The sequence below is a fragment of the Cyanistes caeruleus genome, chromosome 1 (assembly GCF_971803275.1).
Source record: "Cyanistes caeruleus chromosome 1, bCyaCae1.hap1.1, whole genome shotgun sequence".
NCBI lineage: Eukaryota > Metazoa > Chordata > Aves > Passeriformes > Paridae > Cyanistes > Cyanistes caeruleus.
In genome coordinates, this window is record NC_141701.1 from 109,551 (window position 1) to 128,512 (window position 18,962).

At 48.7% G+C, this 18,962-nt stretch overlaps 1 protein-coding gene across 15 annotated transcripts in view; it reads right to left on the minus strand.

Annotated features, from left to right (window-relative positions):
- SACK1H (scaffolding CK1 anchoring protein H) overlaps positions 1-17,234 on the minus strand; it is a 25,981-nt gene extending 8,747 nt beyond the window's left edge. For 2 of the 15 annotated variants that reach the window (XM_086875099.1, XM_086875154.1), the window contains exons 1-2: positions 15,403-17,154; positions 654-771 (exon numbers count right to left, since the gene is read on the minus strand). In XM_086875099.1, coding sequence (XP_086731225.1) covers positions 654-657 — 4 coding nt within the window. In that variant the 5' untranslated portion in view covers positions 658-771; positions 15,403-17,154. Of the gene's footprint in view, positions 1-653; positions 834-11,271; positions 12,827-15,402 lie in introns of those variants that run through there. The other 13 variants (XM_086875087.1, XM_086875146.1, XM_086875082.1 and 10 more) reach the window with 13 other exon arrangements.
- Between the last annotated feature and the right edge of the window lie 1,728 nt (positions 17,235-18,962).

Genomic DNA, 18,962 nt, shown 5'->3' on the forward strand with positions numbered 1-18,962 from the left:
ACATTACTGAAAGTGAGCACAGAACTTGAGGGTCACTGCTGTTGCTGTTGCCATCCAACACTTCTGCTTCCAAAATGGGAAGGATTGCCGTGGACTGGGAGGAAGATAAAGACTTCAGACTCAGACTGTAACTCAGCTGTAAGGATAAACTAGTTTCAAGTTCTTATATGACCACCTGCCTAGCACGCAGCAGTGCTTGTTACTCCTGCCTCAAACTCCCACAAGTTACTCCTGCTCTAAACTGAAACTCCTGATAAAGCTGCATGAAACAAGAGGAAAAATTATAGTCTTAATATAAGGATAGGAAAATCCAACAGGCCCATATGTGATGCATTGCAACAGATAATCATCTTTATAGTCCACACATGCAGCTGCCTTTGCAGTCTGAATTGTCTGCATTCAATCTTCCCACTCTAATTCTGCCTTTTTCTCTCTGTGTAAGAGAAAAAAGTACAGAGCACGCCAGTATGTATCTCTGGTGGAAGGTGCCCCTGCCTATCGCAGGGGTGTGAAACAAAATGGTCTTTAAGGTCCCTTCCCACTCAGCCCATCCTAGGATTCTGTGATTTTAGGATTCTCAAGTCACCAATATTCCTGCTCTTAGCTATTCCACCAGTGTCATGTCATTTTAAGGACTTGCTCCCATGTTCCACTCATCTTGGATAGAAGAATATCCAAGATGTTCAACTCATCCAGATATAACCCACAAAGCGGAAAATGGTCCCACAGAAAACTGTTCACAGTGCTCAGTGTACAGAGACAAAGGACCAACTGCAACATTAAAAGGAAGAAGCATCAGAAGAAGTCCGTGGTACTGCTGCATAATCAAAAGAGCAGAGGAAATGTCATGCTGGTAATGGCAAAGCAATTTTATATTGATTAATACAATTATTTTACTCCAGTTATAAACGAAGAGGGAGAAGACTGAGCTTTAAATAAGCATCAGGTAATTGACTGTTATTTGGTAGGACCACGGAAAATGCCAGCACTACACAGATTCAAGAGGAACTCACAAGCCAGAGTGGGCTGAGGATATGGAAGTTTTATTTCTCATGTCCCAAAAAAAGGTGGTTTATGCCTGAACTCTGATTCCTCAGTCTAGAGAAGACATCTAAAAACTGTGACCAGGACATCTCCACTGCCAGCACAAGGACTAAATGGGCAGAAAACTAATCTTGCAGGTGGTATGTTTGGAGGGACATCCGGAAACACCTGTGCAGCTGGGCTGCACAGATTTGGAAGAACTCTCCCATTGCTCTGCAACTACCTGACAGGAGGGTGCACCCAGATGGGGGTTAGGCTCTGCTCCCAGTTTTTACAGTAAGGAGTCATTTGAGTTTCCAAAGTATTTGTGGTGCTCGGTGTGTTTATGAATAAGCAGAGAAAATGGTACCAGCAAAGAAGTAAATTTGATGCAAAAGCAAACTGATCCTCATGGGTTTCCCTGAGAATAGGAGAACACAGATATGGAGCTGGAGGTGTCCTGGTACCACTGAATACAGCAGTGGGGGTGGGCTGCTGGCCTGGCAGGGATGATCAGGGGGAGCCTGCAGGGGATGTTTGGAGGGGGCCTGGAAAACCCTGCACTTACTGTGTGTGTGTGTGGGGGGGGGTTATTTCCTCCTAAACAGACCCACAACTCAGAACTTTGAAATAAAAACCAGAAGCTGTGTTTGTGCCCCCATGTGTGTCTGCCCCAGCCCTGTGTATGTTCCATGGCTTGGAGCCACCTGGTCTGGTGGAACGTGTTCCTGCCCAGGGCACGGGGTAGAACAAGATGAGCTTTAAGGTGCCTTCCAACCCAAACCATCTTGTACTTCTGTGATTCCATTAATTGTTGGCATCCTTTAATTCCCTGGGTTGCAAGAAGAACAATACCATGTCAATGAATTCAGTTTGCATGAAAAATGCTGGTTTATAGATATAAGTAAGTAAGTAAGTAAATAAATAGCTATACACACATATGCACACGCATATACACACACGAAATTCCGGAAGATTATTTCATTAATCTTCCAAAAACATTCCCTGCCAGGTAAAGCAGAAGGGAAGAAATTACCTGGAACCCCAAAGGATATTTATCACCTTTTGTCACTTTGATGGGTGTGAGCTGAGTTCAGGTCAAGGAATAAATAAAATTTCTCCTGTTACAGCCCATCTTGCCGAATTCAGATGGATTCTACACTTAGTTCATGGATTTTTTTCAATTTTGTTTTGCTCTGTTCTAGCTCCTGGGATCACCTGCCTGCAGCTGGCAGAGCTCTGAGGCCCTGGGTCAGATTTGGTCTCATGAAGCTGCTGACTGCCAGGCTGGTTCTCCAGTTCTGGATCAAATCATCCAGTATTGGAAAAGCAATTCCTCTCCAAATCAGATGGAAGCAATCACATTGCTTCTGGCTGATATTTGTGTTCCTGAGGGAGACAGAACTGGCTTTTAAACTATCTTTTCACTTTTCACTTCTCTCTTAACTAGTCTTGATCCCATTATCCCAGTGCAAGGCTGGATTTGGTGGAGGAGCAATTCACATGCATCAGGAAATAGGAGATGGATTATACATAGTGCCACAATGCCTTGTTATTTTTTTACTACAGAACTGTACATTCCATGTATTTTGTAGGGGATTCCACGCCTTAGGCCTTGGTCCCTTTTAACAGGAATTCAGGGAACACAACGTCACATTTCCCCTCAGAGGGACAGGAGACTGGACACACATCAGTTATCAGCATGCTTCCCTGACGGCTGGATTCTCCCTGATCAGGGGCACCTAAAACAACCTGGAGAAAACTGAGGGGAGACCCCACTGCACTCCACAACTTCCTCATGAGAGGAAGAGGAGGAGCAGACACTGATCTCTGTGGTGACCAGTGACAGGACTCAAGGCAGCAGCTGGAGCTGGATCAGGGAAGGGTTACATTGGATATTAGAAAAAGGTTCACCCAGAGGGTAGCTGGGCACTGGAACAGGCTCCTTGGCAGAGTTCAAAAAATGTTTGGACAATATTCTCAAGCACATGGTGGAACTCTTGGGGATGGTCCTGTGCAGGGCCAGGAGCTGGACGCGATGATCCCTGTGGTCCCTTCAAACTCAGCTTACTCTGTGATTCCATGACTCCAAGGAGAGGTTGGCTCCTTGTTTGAACTTCACCTGCATATCTATTTCCTGCAGCTTCTTTCACCCCAGAAAATGTTGTACTTCTGGAATTCTGAACTGCCATAACTGTCAAAGAAACTGAGTCACAAACTGAAAATACCCCAAATGTAGATCTTCAGCCTGAACCTACTGATAAATAGAGAATTTTACTTACTTACAAACTTACTTATTTTATTTAATTAGGAATTTCCTTTATTTGCTGGTGCAAATTTACAAAATCTTCTGATACAAGTAGTGAGGATTTGGGGGAGAAATGAGGATGCTAGAAAGATTAAGGTGTGACAATTTGCTTGGGGGGTCTTTACAATGGGCAACAAAATATTCTTTATAATGGGTAATAAGATATTCTGTGTGCAGGTACAGCTCAGGCACTGAACTGTCAGTGGGTACAGGAGATGAGCTCATGTCAACCCAGCACCTGCAGCTGTAAGCAGCTGTGTGATGTGTGCAGCCAGAGGAACCCTTGAACATCCCTCCTTCCATTCCCACGACAATACTGGAAAACTAAGGCCCTGAAGTCCCTTAGTCCAAAAGCCCTGCAGTGCACATCCAGAAGGGAAGAGGAAAGCTCAAGCACATCACCAACGCCCTCCATGCCTTCAATAGCCACAATTTTATTGGGAAAAGTTTCCCAGGAAGAGTGGGAGAGAACTGTCCTGGCATTAGACAGGAAAGGAATTTGGCTACATCCTGCCAATATGACCTGGGGAAAAATTCCAGCAATTGTTTTACGCTGGATTTTTTGAGCAGAAAACACTGATACAGGACCTAAGAATTTCTTCAGACTACTGAGCACACTGGCAACATCCCTACTGATCTGGCAACATCCCTACTGATCCTGCAGCCAAGCTCCTGGTGCTTCAAGGAAAGAAAAATTCCAGAAGGTAAATTAGGCATCAAGGGGGGAAATCTACTTCTCCCCATCAACGAGCCCTTAGGTCTTGGGAAAGTCACTATAAATAAAGTGCAAACAAACTATAGCCAGGGCAGCAATTGAGGTGTTCACAAAGAGGCACTCCATGTCACCTGGGATGCCTGAAGGTACCTAGCCTGGCCTCCAGCTGCTGTCGAGGAGGCTGCGACTCTCTGCACGGCTGGTGTCACACCTGCTGTACTTTAGATGCCCAAAGGCACCTGGAATGTGCCAAAACCCTCAAGTTTCAGAACCAGGATTACTCCTCAAGGATCAATGATGAAATGAATATGTATAATGTGCCTATCTGCACCCCCTTACAGGTGATGGGAAGTAATACTAATATCCAAGAAATAAGGGATAGGATTCATCTTCTAACAGACATTCTCATGTTTGTCCAAATATTCTCTTCATTTTTCTCCCAGACATTAACAAAACAGCCTCCTAAAGCCTCAGTGCTCAGATCTGAGCTGTTTTAACTCCAAGATTCCCCCTTACCCTGCCACACAATTCATCCCACCAAGATCCTGCTTGGAACTGTCAATGCTTTATACCAGAATTTACCTGGAGGATGGGAGGCAACTTTGACAGGAGTGTGAGTCAGATATTGGGGACACACTCTTCCCTGTGAGGGTGGGGAGGCCCTGGCACAGGCTGCCCCGAGAAGCTGCAGCTGCCCTGTCCCTGGCAGTATTCAAAGCCATGCTAGATGGAGGCTTGGAGCAACCTGGGATAGTGGAAGGTGTCCATGCCTGTTGTAGTGCATCTAAAAATCTTGGTATCTCCCAAGGGTAAAACTCACCTCTGGTTTGTATAATGTTAGTTCCTACCTGAAAACCTTCTTTCCCTTCCCCCTTCCCATTGGCTGTGACCTCCCTGTATCCCCTAAACACCCCCACCCCCTAGTATAAGAGATAAGACCAGGGCATTTCTGTCTCTCTCTTGCCCGGGATGGACGACAGACAATAAACCCGGGATTATTCCAGCAATTTTGAGCCTCCTGTGTCTAGATACTTTGAGTCCGTGTTGTATCCACTCCAGGACCCCCTCCTCCGCCTGTGCCCTGAGACCAGCGGGGCTCTCACCACAGGGGGTGGGACAGAGGGGTCCCACCCGGAGAAGGATTACAACACATGCCCATGGCAGTGTTGGGGGGCTGGATGAGATTTAAGGTACCCAAAACATTCTATGATTCCTTCTCAACACCCCATCTAAACTCTGCCCTTTGGCAGCGGGAAGCCATTCCCTCTTGTCCTGTCACTTCAGGCCCTTGTCCAAAGTCCCACTCCAGCTCTCCTGGAGCCCCTTTAGGCACTGGAAGGGGCTCTCAGGTGTCCCAGGAGCTTTCTCCAGGCTGAACCCCTCTCAGCTGTCCCAGTCTCCTTCCAGAGCAGTGGAGTTTCAGCCTACTCCTATGTGTCACAGTGGCACTACTTCACACATTCTGCAAGTCTGTTACCATTATTTGGCATTTCATGTACTTCTCTGCAATCCTAAGCGATCATTCCATGAAACGATCTCCATAAATGCAGAAGTATTACCGCTCATGATCAGAACCTTTAGAACCAAACCTGCAAAATTTAGTTCCTCTCCAAGAAATCCTTCTCCTAATACAATGGCTGTGACAAACATGAGCACAGACAGGTACAGAGTGGCATGGAAAAAAACACAGAATCTCCCAAGTCGTCAGGGACACACAAGGGCCATAAAGTCAAACTCCTAGCCCTGCACAGGGAGCCCCAAGAACCCCACAGAAAGAAGGTGCTGTGGGTACTGTTGGCACTCTCCTTCGCACACTGACCTGGACTGGTGGTTGGGTTTTGCAGGAGGAAGCTGCAGGAGAACAGAAGGTGGCTCTGTGGCTGCTTGCAGTAACTCCTCCCATGCTTGGGGGCAGTGGATAAAGGAGAGCACGAAGCAGCTTGTTGGAAACTTAACAAGCTGAAGATGAAGGCCGATAGAATGGGCTGTCAAGAAGCAGGATTCAGTGCTCCTCCACCTGTCTGCCTGGGCTGTGCCAAAGACACTGTGCTGGCTGCTGCTGCTGCTGCTGTGCCGGTGCATGGGGAGTCCCAATGGAGTCACTCCCTTCCATGGCCAAAAAACCATCAGAAGGAGAGGAACAGGTGAAAAGGAAGGAGCATGAGGGTCTCAGCCATCCCTGTGCTATGATCAAGGCGGGGGTGAGGAGGGAGTCTCCAAGAGAAATTTCCCTTTGTCTTGGCCTGAGATCTGCCTCTGTTCTCACTAGTATAAATGGGAGTGACTTTACTAGCTGTGATACCTGTCACATGCATTTGGTTTTGAGATTCCCAAAAGCTGTCAGACCCCCTTAATGAAGGGAAGAGTCAGATGTGATCACAGCCTGCAGATTCCTCCACACTAAAAAACACTCAACCATGTGGAATATTTAATGTAAGGAAAAGTGCCTGACAGATGAAGCTAGAGGTAAAAACTGCCCCTTTCCCTCTGGATTCATTATAGGACAAGAAACTGGGAGAAGCAGAAACCTGTTGACTCGGACAGCATTTGGTGACTGTCCATATTATATTCCATTTCAATAGACTTTTACTGGTTTTTTTCCAAACAGAGCAGCAAGAAATCACAGATTCAGACATGCTGTGATCACCACAAAGCCCTACAGATTAAAATAAATAAATAAAAGGACCTGCCTTTCTCCAGAGCCTTTGTGCCGTGTGTGAATCAAGGGCACTGGACCATGCTTGCCCAGTCTAAGCAAAAGGGAACCAGCTCAGTGCTCCCTTTCTCTCTCATGTGCTGTGCCTGGTGCCAGCCCTGCTGATGCCTCAGCACCTGGGGCTGGCTCCATTTGCCTCCCTGGTGCTGACTCCAGTGCTTGTTTTTACGTGTCCTGCCTGCACAGCCAGTTCCCAGGCTGCCTCGCTCAGGTGATCCCTTCCCTGGCTGGACCTGCTCCGCTGCTTTGGGACACTCCCAGGAGCTGAGGCTGCCGAGGGCAGGTAGCACCCAGGAAGGAACTACCTGGGACAAAGCAGGGCTTGATCCCAGAGCCTGGAAAGGGCTGGGAAGACCCGATCTGTTCCCCAGACCTCTATATGCAAGTACAGACACAAGGTCCTGGGCTTAACCATCTCATTTTTTCACTGCCCTAGATACCACCAAGAAAAGAAAGGCAGCAGAGGCAGACTATTCTTTAGCCCACACTCTGCACAGCCAGCCACAAACCCCTCTGTGCTATCAACACTTGAAGGACTTCCAAACCATGGGCAAGAAATGAATCAAGGCACTTTCAATCCCTGTGATGGGTCTCACCTGGCCTGTACACCACATTCAGTGGTATCACTGACATCTCTTAGGGTGGGCTGTGAAAAAATTTCATGTTTCCAAAATGTCTCAATACACGAAGTCTACAAATCAACTATTTAAAAGAAAATAGTTGGCCTCAAAAAAAAAAAATAGGAAAGATCCTGGGCAAACAGACTGCTGATGTTCTGGGAGGGTTGGGTTTAGGAGAGGACAGCAATGCCTGAGGGAAAATGACTGGAGCAGACATGGTGACAGTGAGACATGGAAAGTGTTAGCTTGCTCTCAAGAAAATGTTGTACTTGGTAAATTATCTGGGTAGAGACCTGTCTCCTCAAACATGGTTTAAGGTGTGGGGTTTTTAATTCTGCAGTGTGTGATGGAAGGACAAATCAGTGCCTTCTGATCTTGCTGCAGAAGAAGAACCTGTATGAACAGCAAGACATGCTCGTCCTCTTCAGAAGCTGCTTCTACATGTACTCATTTTCCATCCTAAAGGTTGGACTTCTCCTGAAAAGGATCTTGGCAGTCTCACAGGGATGCAGCATATGAAGTTTTGAAGTGTACCCCAGAATTTCCTACTTTGGCCAGAACACGTGGCCATGGAATTGTACAAGAGCTGGGGCAAAGAGGAAGCTGCCCAGAGAAGCTGTGGCTTCCTCATCCCTGGAAGTGTCCAAGGCCACATTGGATGGGGCTTGGCGCAATCTGGGATAGTGAATGATGTCCATGCCAGGGGTTTGGAGGAGATGGTCTTGAAGGTCCTTTTCAACCCAAACCATTCCATGGCTGCGTGATAATGGATGCTGGACACCTTCCCATGAACTGCTCTTCTCGCCAAACAGGGCTCAGGCACATTCCTCAGAACAGGACAGTGAAATATGGACAATAACCTGGACTAGACACTTTTTTAGCTACAACTGCCTCTGCCAAGTCCTAATTCTTATTTTTTCTCTTTCAATTCTCCTCTCTGTATTTCATGCTGAGTCTTACCATGTTCTTCTCAATGCCCTCTTCAGGCGGCAGGCTCAGAACCTGGGTTACTGTCACAACTTCTTTTTGGGATTTGTTACTCCTTTTACAATGCCACATAATGCTCCCAGACCTTCCCCTACGGTCATCTGAACAGCTGATCACTCCATGTTAATCATCTGAAAGAATGTCACCCCATTCTTCACTCTGGATGGTCATACATGGATCACAGTCATCATTTAAAAAAAAAAACAGTACCTCTGCCAGCTGCTAGGAGTTTCACTTCAGAAGTTTTGGCCACCAGATGAGAAATTGCTTCAATTAATCAATTTCTCACTGAGCTTCCAGAGATCACAGCTGCACTTTCCATGCTCATACCTGAGGCAGCTGACCCTGATAAATGGCTCCAATAACTCTTTCTCTGTCTCAGGTGAGTAGTGAATGCCCTGAATGCTACAGGCATGTGGCAGAGTGGAACCGGGAACCTGGTCTGCACCTCCAACACCCACTGGACTCTCATTTCTGCTTATTAGGGCAAGGGATCCCATAGAACATTCTTTGCTAGAGAATCAGGAAAGTGGCCAGACATTCAGAATATCCAGGGGATCTTTCTGCAGGCCAGAGGAAGGGAAAAGTGGCAGAAGAATTACATGCTGTAATTTTCTTTGTGAAGTGGTTACTGAGACACCTGTCAATGTGTCCCACAGTAACAGCATGTGAACCTGTCAGCCTTAACTGTCCCATGCAGCAAGGGTACAGAATGGACAGGGAAATCTGAGCTGTGGGGAGCCACCAGTGCAAAACCTGATGTTTACAACAGCTGGAAATTAAATGTCATCCTGTGTGCAAAAGGTGTCTCTTAGTAGATTATCTGAATAATCATGGAACCCTTTGGGTTGGAAAAGCCCCCTGAGACCCTCAAGTCCAACTGCTCTCTCAGCACTGCCAAAGTCACCACTAACCCATGTCCCCAGGCAGCACATCTATGATAGCAATGCTCATGCCAAATTCACTATCCTTCAGCCAATTCCTTTCCCTGGATTTTTATTCAAAAGGTAGCAAGTATAAGAAAGTCTAAAACAGAGAACTTAAAAAAAAAGGACAAACAGCGTAAGGTCGAATTTGGAGAAGAACCATGTGCTGCCCTTGACTTTTACTCCCCCCACACACTGTTTTTAGAAGTACACTCATCAGTTTCCTCTTCCTCATTAAAACTACAGAAATCTCACATATGGGGCCTGATAAGCAGTCCAGACGTGTCCCATGTAACCGTAAAATGCAAAGAATTCCAACCCTGCACGTTTTGGAGATGAATTTCCATTATCTGGAAAGTTGTGGTTGCCAGAAAAATTATGTCTAGAACATGGGTGAATCTGTCCTGAGCTACGACCCTGCTCTGACACAAGCATACAGACATTTCCACACTTACAGAATCCCAGAATCAGCCACTGGTTTGAGTTGGTAAGGACCTTCAAACCCATCTTGTTTCACTCCTTTGTCATTGGCAGGGACACTTTCCAATAGACCAGGTTGCTCCCAGCCCCATCCAGCCCAACCTTGAACCTTCCAGGAATGGGGGAACAACAACTTTTTCCTTCGGCATGCAATTTTCCCTAAATCATATGAAGAGCAAGACTTTTTTTTTCCGCTCTCAGAATACTTCTATTGCCAGATCACAGCAAATCCAACTCTCTTTTTACCCCTCAAATGCAACTATAAAGTCCCTCAGGTAAGTGGGAGTGAGACCAAAATGAAAACAACTTTCTTCCCCTAAAATGCAGCTCTCATGTGTCCATCTGGGGCTGGGACACACTGTGTCCTCTTGCCTCCTCATCCAGGGAGAACATATGCATAGGGAGCTGGAAACTGGTGTTTAGCATTGCTGTCACTGTACCTGCTCTGGTTTGGGGTAGTTTGCTGCTACTGACCTATTTTTGACCTCTCTTGCAGCTGAATTTATTGCAGCTTCCACAGATTAGATGTTTTCAGCAGCAGGATGTGATCAGTACTTGTGTTCCTTCACAGGTGCCTCTTCCCTTTCTAACTGTTGTATAAGATGGAGAACCCAATCCTCAGGCCAAGCAAGATCCCTAATTGACCCCTATTGACCTTGGCCAATTTAGAGTGAGCAGCACAGAACCATCCCCTTCCTCTCCTCACACACAAATCCTGAGGTCTGTCAGGCTCACACCTATGGAAACTCAGCAAGTGCTAGCCTGTGTGCCTGTGCACACCTGTCCACACGCATCGGTCCATGCTCCTGCGTGTACATGCATGACTGTGTCAGGGCTCCTGGGCCGTGTCAGCACTCAGCTGCACACCCAATCCGTGTGTGGAATGCAGGGGCCTCGGGAGTTGCTTCCCAGCTCCTCGCCCACTGCAGACCTTGGCCCTCACAATAAATCCCCTCTGTTCCAATGTCGTGACCATATATCCCCTACAGCGGAGAGGAGGCCAGCTTGGGCTCTGTTATGGAGAGCTCAATCAGGCTGCAAGACTCTTCCCAAAGAACGAGGCTGAGTTTGGGAATATCTGCTTCCTTAGGCATTTCTCAAAGGGGAAGGGCCGCAATTGTGTGAAGCGTTTGATAAGCAGTTTTGATCTGAGGACGGAAAGGTCCCTTCCCTTGCCATCCCTGACACACCTGGGGCATTCCCTCACCATCTCCAATCCCTGCTGCCTGAACTGGGACATTCTCTCGCTCCCCTTGCCTCTCTCGTCTCCTCCTATCTCCCTTCTCGCCATCATGGCGTGACTGGGAGCTCCTGCCACTGGAGCCTTCTTGCATAGAAGCAACAACCTCCTCCCCGTGGACTGCCTGTGGAATTCCCTGTCCCAGATGCCGGGTGCTCAGCCCTGTGCAGAGGAACAGGACAGACCCACCCCAGCCCTTGCCCTCCACCTCATGCAGCCATAGAGATACCCTAGGAGGTATCTGCCCTTCTCCTACCTTACCAGGGAAGCCGGGCAGGTGGTGGGTAGGTAGTGGGTCACCCTCTGGCTCAGGCGGCCATGCAGGTACCCACGAGGTCTCCACCCTTCTCTACTTTCCCAGGTGAGCTGGGGCAGGTGGTGGGTCACTCTCCGCTCACTTGGACGTGCCTGCAACCTGATTCACCTGGAAGCCAGGCGAGCGAGGCTCCACCCAGGGCAGAGCGGGAGTGAGTAAGAGCGAGAGAAAGGCAAACTCCGGAGAGCTGTTCCCTCCCCAGGCGCGCAGGGAGCCAGAGATAAGGGCTGCGCATTCCTGAGCCGCCGGAGGCCTCTCCCTTCCCGTCTGCCCCGAGCCTGTCAGACCAGCTCGGGACTGGGAGCGGGGTAGGGCAGGGCCGCAGCCCCTGTGCTGTCCCGGCCCTTGGCATGGACCCTCAGCACAGCCTTGGGCGCAGACCTTCACCCTCAGTGCTGGACGGGGCCCCTGGCCGCTGGCCCCAGCTCGGTCGTAGCCTTGCGGCTCTCAAGAAGGGGGATTTGGGCTCCGAGGGCATTTCTCGTGCTCTAGGTCTGTAGGGGACAAGCGAGCAGCAGCTCCTAGGCAGTGACACCGTGGCACCAGGAGGGGTCGGGGGCAGCGCCCTCTCCGCTGTGCCCGCTGTGTGGGACTGTGTCCGCCGTGTCCCCGGGGGTGCTGGGAAAGGGGGTCTGAGGCCCATAGGCGTGGCCTCCTGTCCACCCCCGTCACCGTCTCCGCTCAGCCGGGGCCCCGCGGGCAGGGAAGGGTTAAGCGAGATTCCCCGCAGCCCCGGGCGTGGCAGTGCCTGTTCCACCTTTCATGTCCCAGCTCGTCCCGCCCGGCAGCCGCCGCCGCCGTGAGGGCCGGGCCGGCGCTGACTCAAGCGGGGGTGGGGGAGGCGCCACGGCGGGGAGGCGGGAAGGGCGCGGGGCTGAGGGGTCCCAGCGTGAGGGAGCGGCGAGCACCGTGTGCCGGGCACTGCTGAGCTATCTCCAGTCTGAGGGCAGGTTCGAGCTGCTCACGAAAAGGACATTGAGGGGCTGGAACGCGTCCAGAGAAGGGAACAGACCTGGGGAACAGTCTGGAGCACCAGGAGCGGCTGAAGGAGCTGGGGGGGCTCAGCCTGGAGAAAAGGGGGTTCAGAAGGGACCTTCTTGCTCTCCACGACTCCATAATAGGAGGGTAGAGCCAGGTGGGGGTCAGGCTCTGCTTCCAGAAAATAAATGACAGGACGAGAGGTCATGCCCTCCACTTGCACCAGAAGAGGTTTAGGTGGGATATTTGGAGGATTCCTCCTGCAAAGGGCTGTCCAGCCCTGGCACAGCTACCCAGGGCAGTGGTGGAGTCCCCATCCCTAAGGAGATTTATCAGTGGTGTGAATGTGGCACTTGGGGACATGGGCTAGTGGTGGTCTTGGGAATACTGGGGGAGCAGTTGGACTCGGTGACCTTAATGAATCATGGAACAGTTTGGGTTGGACAGGACCTTACACCTCATCCAGTTTCACCTCCCTGCCATGGACACCTTCCACTAGTCCAGGTTGCTCCAAGCCCTGTCCAACCTGGCCTTGAACACTGCCAGGGATGTGGCAGCTGCAGCTTCTCTGGGCAGCCTGTGCCAGGGCCACACCACCCTGACGGGGAAGGATTTCTTCCCAACATCCCAACTAAACTCACCTCTGGCAGTGGGAAGCTATTCCCCTCTGTCCTGGCCCTTATCCAAAGTCCAGATCTCTTCGACCAGCCCCTTCACGCACTGGCATCAAGGTAACAATTCATCATCTGCTTGGCTTCTCTTCCCGTGGACAGAACACTTCTGCTCTCTAATGGAATGTAGTGTCTTTGTTTACATCTTTGATATTATAATACCTTTTCTGTCATCAGGAAATGGCAAAGGATCTGGTTTGAGGCCCCAAAAACAATGACATTTCTGGTAGTGTCATGACTATGATATGGCCATTTGAGGCAGGATCTATCAGGCTGAACACTGGTGACTACTAGAGAGGTGGCTGCATCAGCACCAGCCGTCCCATACTCATCCCATAGATCTTGTGATGGTGTCACTATGTACATAGGGCAATTCAGACCTTCCAGACCAGGAAGGTGAACTGTAGCTGAACCCCACTGGATACAAGAGAGCTACACCATCTATCTGATCTCTCAGACATACATTTAGATTGGATAAGCAGTACCCCTGGTCTGAAGCTGTGATTCAGAACGAGCTGAACCAATCCTGTAAGGAAAACCAGTTTCAACATGAGTTTGTATCTTTTCCCTGTATGATACTGAAATACAAGTTGGTGAAATCCCTCAGAAAGTCAGGTTTAATTGGTTTTCTACAAGGTTTCAGTGTGTGGCTTTACAACCCTTTTATCCTTAAAGAATGATAACTTATAGTAAGAGTCTGGAATGAACTCTAAAGAAACTTAAAATCTTTGTGAACTTTGGCTTTTAGATTCTATCAGCCAGCAAGGACCTGTGAATTATTCCGAGACGTTATTATAGGAGGGAAATCCCAGTGAAAATACATTGGCCTTCACAGAGTATGTGGTCAGAACTAGTCCCTACACTCCTGTTTCAGCCTTTATCTCACACCAGTTTAATCTACTTCATTAAGTCTCATAACCTGTATTTGACTAAAGTATTTCTCAGTAACGTAAATACAATTATCACTTTTAGTCTTCTCACTGTTAAATAGAAAACACTTAAAATCTCTCATTTTCTCTTTTCCCCATCACTTAAATGGTATTTGCAGACCTTTTCTGTTCCAGCTTTTCAAAACTTTCAAATCTGAGTATCAAACAGGATGCTTTTACTTTCAGTTTCACTACTGCTGTATACACAAATACATCACCAACCTTTTATTAGAGTAGGTTTGCTTTCTCCTGAGCCAATTTCTTCTGGGCTCCAGACTCAATATCACTTGGAATTGCTAATTTTAAAGGTATTCCTAATGCAATAAAAAGGCCTGCATCCTTCCACTTGGGTATTAGTAATAAAGTTTTGCTGATTTTCTATTCTGAATGTTGTTTGTGTTTATTTTCTTGTTTTATTTCCAAGATGATATTGGTTATTTTAGAGAATCTTCACTGTCAATGCAATGTACGTGTGTAAGTGGTGTTTGTTTGGTTTTCATGAATTACAATGTGTTTGCATTGTTACACTGGATTAGTGCAGTAAACTGGGTAATTACTATTTGTTACCAGTGTCATACTAGGCTCCCTCTGCCAATGGCCTGCAAACAAAGGACACTCGTGTCCCAGATTGATGATGTCTAGATTAATGACATGGGGTAAAACAAAGCATGTGCAATGAGTGTGAGACCTAATTTCAGATTGTGGTAGCTGCTTCTGCTGGGACTGCAGCTCTCAAAGCCAGCAGAGCAGGGCAGTGAGCACCCTGAGTGGGTAGGCAGCAGCAGGGGGAACACCGTGAGTGGGTGGGCACAGTTCTCCCCAGGAACCAACACAGCATGTGTGTTGGACCCGTCACATGCTGGGGTACTGTTCTAGCCCTCAGTTTTGGCAACAGCTTGAACAGGAGCACTGCAAGGGGTCTCAGCACTTATCAGGAGGGGGACCGCAAAATTTGCATCCTCAAGTGCCAGAGAATTCAAAACACATGGGGATATGGCACTCAAGCACATGGTTTAGTGGTGAACGTGGTGGTGGTGCTGGGCTGGTGGCTGGTCATGATGCTCTTACAGGTCTGTTGTGACTGAAATGATTCTGTGATTCCATTATTTTAAAACTGAAATAATGGAAATAATGAAATAATGGAAATAATGGAAATAAGGGAAATCTGACCTGATGGGAGCTTGGATTCTGATAGGTTTAGATGGGATACCCTGTGAGGGTGGTAAGGCCCTGGCACAGGTTGCCCAGAGCAGCTGTGGCTGCCCCATCCCTGGTAGTGTCCAAGGCCAGGTTGGACAGGGCTTGGAGCAGCCTGGGATAGTGGAAGGTGTCCCTGCCCATGGCAGTGGTGGGATTGGATGGGCTTTGAGGTCCCTTCCCACCCAAAACATTCCATGAGTCTGTGATTACCACACTCAGCCCCTGGCTCCATCCACCACGGAGTAGGTGACCCACTGAAATTGCTGACAGAATACAAGGAACAGACACATTACCCACAGGCACCACAAGGTAATCTGGAGAACAGGAACTCATTCCAGAGTCGCTTCTTTAGCAGTGCAGATCCATGGGCTCTTTGATAACCGAGAAAGTGCTGAATCTTCTCCGTGACTCCACAATGGTGGCTCATCCCAGCTGCCACACTGGGTTTGATATGTTCAGGCTCTGCATTTGTACATATCAGATTATCTGGGTTAAGTGCAGCTTTGCTTTCACCCTTTATCTATCTGCTGTTTTAACATCATCTGCCAGTTTTTATGCCAGCTCAGTTTCAAGGAGGCCCAGGCACTGACTGGCACTGAGCACTGAGCTGATTTTTTTTGCAGTGACTGCAGACTTGGTCACTCGACTCACAGGTCCCTAATCCAATTCCCACCCCCTGTTGTGCTGACAGAATTGGAAAAGTCTCTTCAGTGGTTGCACAAGTCATCCTCCTCTTGTTCATCACAGTGACTTTTTACTGTAAAAAACTTTACAATATTTACAAACCACATTATTCTAACAAACAGAACGGACATCTGATTGGAACTCTGTGAGTTGGAACAGGAATGTGGTCTTGCAGAGTTTCACTGTTAGAAGTTGTTTGCTTTTTTAAAGAAAACTGCCTTCAATTAATGGGGCTGATGGGGAATAATCTGCAAAGAAACAGTGTTATATTTATACAGCAGCACTGTTTAGGAACCAGGGGATTAAGTTGTTGTAAAGGTTTGCTGGTTTTTTGTTTATCAGTGTTCAGCCCTGATGGCCATTCTTTCCTTCTGGCGGAAAACCCAAGGGTTCTTGACTAAGGAAGGTCCCTGAGATCAGGTAACCTGGCCTTAACCTCTGACCACACTGGAGGGTCCCCCATGCAGACAAGAGGGATTCAGGACATCCAGCATGACCTGATTAAGAGAAAATCTGGACCTGCTTGGCTGGGCTAGTTAATGTTCCCCCACAGGAACAAGGATATTCAGGGTGAGAGCTCATCCCTGCACTGGCAGAGCCTCTGTCTTCAACAGTCATGGGGATACACATTTTAATTTCTAGTCCAGACTCGTCTAAAACTTCTTTATGAAGGGATGAGGTGCAGACACTGATCTCTTCTCTGTGGTCACCAGTGACAGGATCCAAGCGAATGGCCTGAAATTGTGTCAGGGAAGGTTAGGCTGGAAAAAAGTTTAGAAAAAGGTTCTTCACCCAGAGGGTGGTTGGGGACTGGAATGAGCTCCTCAGAGCAGTGGTCACAGCACCAAGCCTGACAAGAGTTCAGCAGGTGTTTAGACAACACTCTGGCATATGCTGTGAGTCTTGGGATGGTCCTGTGCAGTAGCAGCAGCTGGACTCGATGATCCTTGTGGATCCCTTGGGATCCTTGTGGATCTCTTGGGATCCTTGTGGGTACCTTCCAACTCAGCTTATTCTGTGATTCTGTCATTCATACAAACTAGTGCTGTAGCGCGTAGAGAAGGCAAACAAGATTTTGCAGTCAGGTGCATTGTGTGTCTCCTCTGTCCTCCCTGAAAAGAAACGGCCTCACTGCACAGCGGGTCCTGATTTAGAATGTTGGTTTAAAGTTAGTAAAGGATTCACAACTGCAGGTAAATGGTTTCTGAAGGCAGAGAACTGCACCTGTTCATCGGCGGTGCGCAGCACGGGCCCTGAGCCGTTTCCGGAGCAGTTTCAATCCGCCCGCTCCAAGATCTTCACCCGGGCTCCGCTCGCCCCTCACCGGGCTCGGCCCGGGCCCGGCTGCGCCTGTCACTGCTGCGTCACGGGCGCGTCACTGCTGCGTCACGGGCGCGTCACAAGCGCGTCACTGCGGCGTCGCCGGGTAGCATCAGCGCTCAGCGTCACGTGACAGCGTCACCTGACAGGGTCGCGCGCCCGCCGCTCTGGGTCCCTCTCCCGGCCCGGTCCCGGCGGTGCCGCCGCTCTGGGTCCCGCTGCCGGCCCCGGCGGTGCCGCCTGTCCCTGCACAGCCAGGCCCGGCCCGGTGTCAGATACGCAAGTCGTCGTTGTTCAGCCACGCGGCCGGTGCCCGCCCAGCCCTGGGCCCCGCCGGGAGATGCAGCTGTTCCTAACTCCTCCACCAACACGGCTAATACACATGGAGATGTGATGCAGCAGGACATAAGGATAAGGACCTGAAGCCAGTGAAGTGGCTTTGCCCAAGGCCCAAAGATGGGCAAAGCAAATTTCTCTGGTGGTGGCAGTGGTACCTGTGGCATGGGAACTCCTGCAATGCTCTGGCTTTGGGGTCTTTTGATGCTCTTTGTTGACAGAATCAAAAAAAACTATGCGTAGCAGCAGCAAAAATAGGACTGAGTTACAATCACAGCTTCATCTCCTCCAGCAATTTGTCTCCAAAAGCAGCTGGTGGTCAGTGGGCAAGGCTGGAAACCAACATTCTCCAGCCTCCCATCATCCCAGGTGTTCCAAGGGCCAGGTTTCTCAGAGATAAGAAACAGGTAAATTTGTTGTGGTTTGCAGCTTCCATGACAGCCCCTCCTCTCTGTCGGCAGACAGTCTCTGAAGAGAATCCTACAGTTATTCCAGACACCTGCCTGCTGTTATTTATTGAGGGAAACACAGGGAAAGGAACACCATCCCTCACCTTACGTACCAATACCAGACAGGACTGACTCCTGAAAACAAGAAAACTTGCATTTAGCAGGATCAGAGGGGCAGGCTGTGCAGGTTCACACACTGAGTTTTGCCCGGATATGACATTTCCTATCCCTCCATCTCCCCGAGCCCGTCTGTGAATTGCTGCTGCTACACAAGGCAGTCAGTTGCAAGAGTGTTTCTTGCAAACCTTCCAACCCAGCCAGCTGTGCTCTGCTCTTTGCCAGTGCAACCCTGGAGATCTTTGCATTCTCTCTATATATTGAGCTGGGTTATTTCTGTTCCTATTTATATAAAAATCATATAATCATAGCATGGTTTGGGTTGGAAGGGGTCTTAAAGACCATCTAGTTCCAACCCTACATGAATACTTCCTAAACAAACAATTTTCATTCATGATGTTTCTGTGTTTACTTTTGTCTGAAGGTGTAACTACTTCCCATTATCTAATCAGGGTTCAGTTGTGGTAGGCAAATTATACACACTAAGAGAGAAACCTGGTAGTAAACCTGGCCCAAGGAAACGAAGTGAGGAGAGAATAGACATATTAAATGGAGCAAAGGACCAGTGTACAGAGCACAGTACAGTGTACTGTGAGGCTTGCAGTTCAGACTCCTGAACCCTCATGTTGACCAAGGACAAGGCTGTTCCTGAGGTAGGACATGGCATAGCCAAGGCCCCTTTTGCAGCTGTACCTGTCACACAGGTGGAAGAAGGAGGCTGAGGTCTGGCACTACCCTGGCTCTGGGAAAAGCAAATCCACCCTCTCTTGAGCCTGCTCCTCTTTCCCTGAGGTGGTACATCATGGTGCCCATCCATTGAACCAGACTCAGGAAAACCTGATTGAGCTACAGGAAATGGAGCTGGTTTTTACCAGTCAAACTGTTTTTAAAAACTTTAATAATGTAAACAAAATACTGCTGTTGTTGTTTTGTTTGGGGTTTTTTTG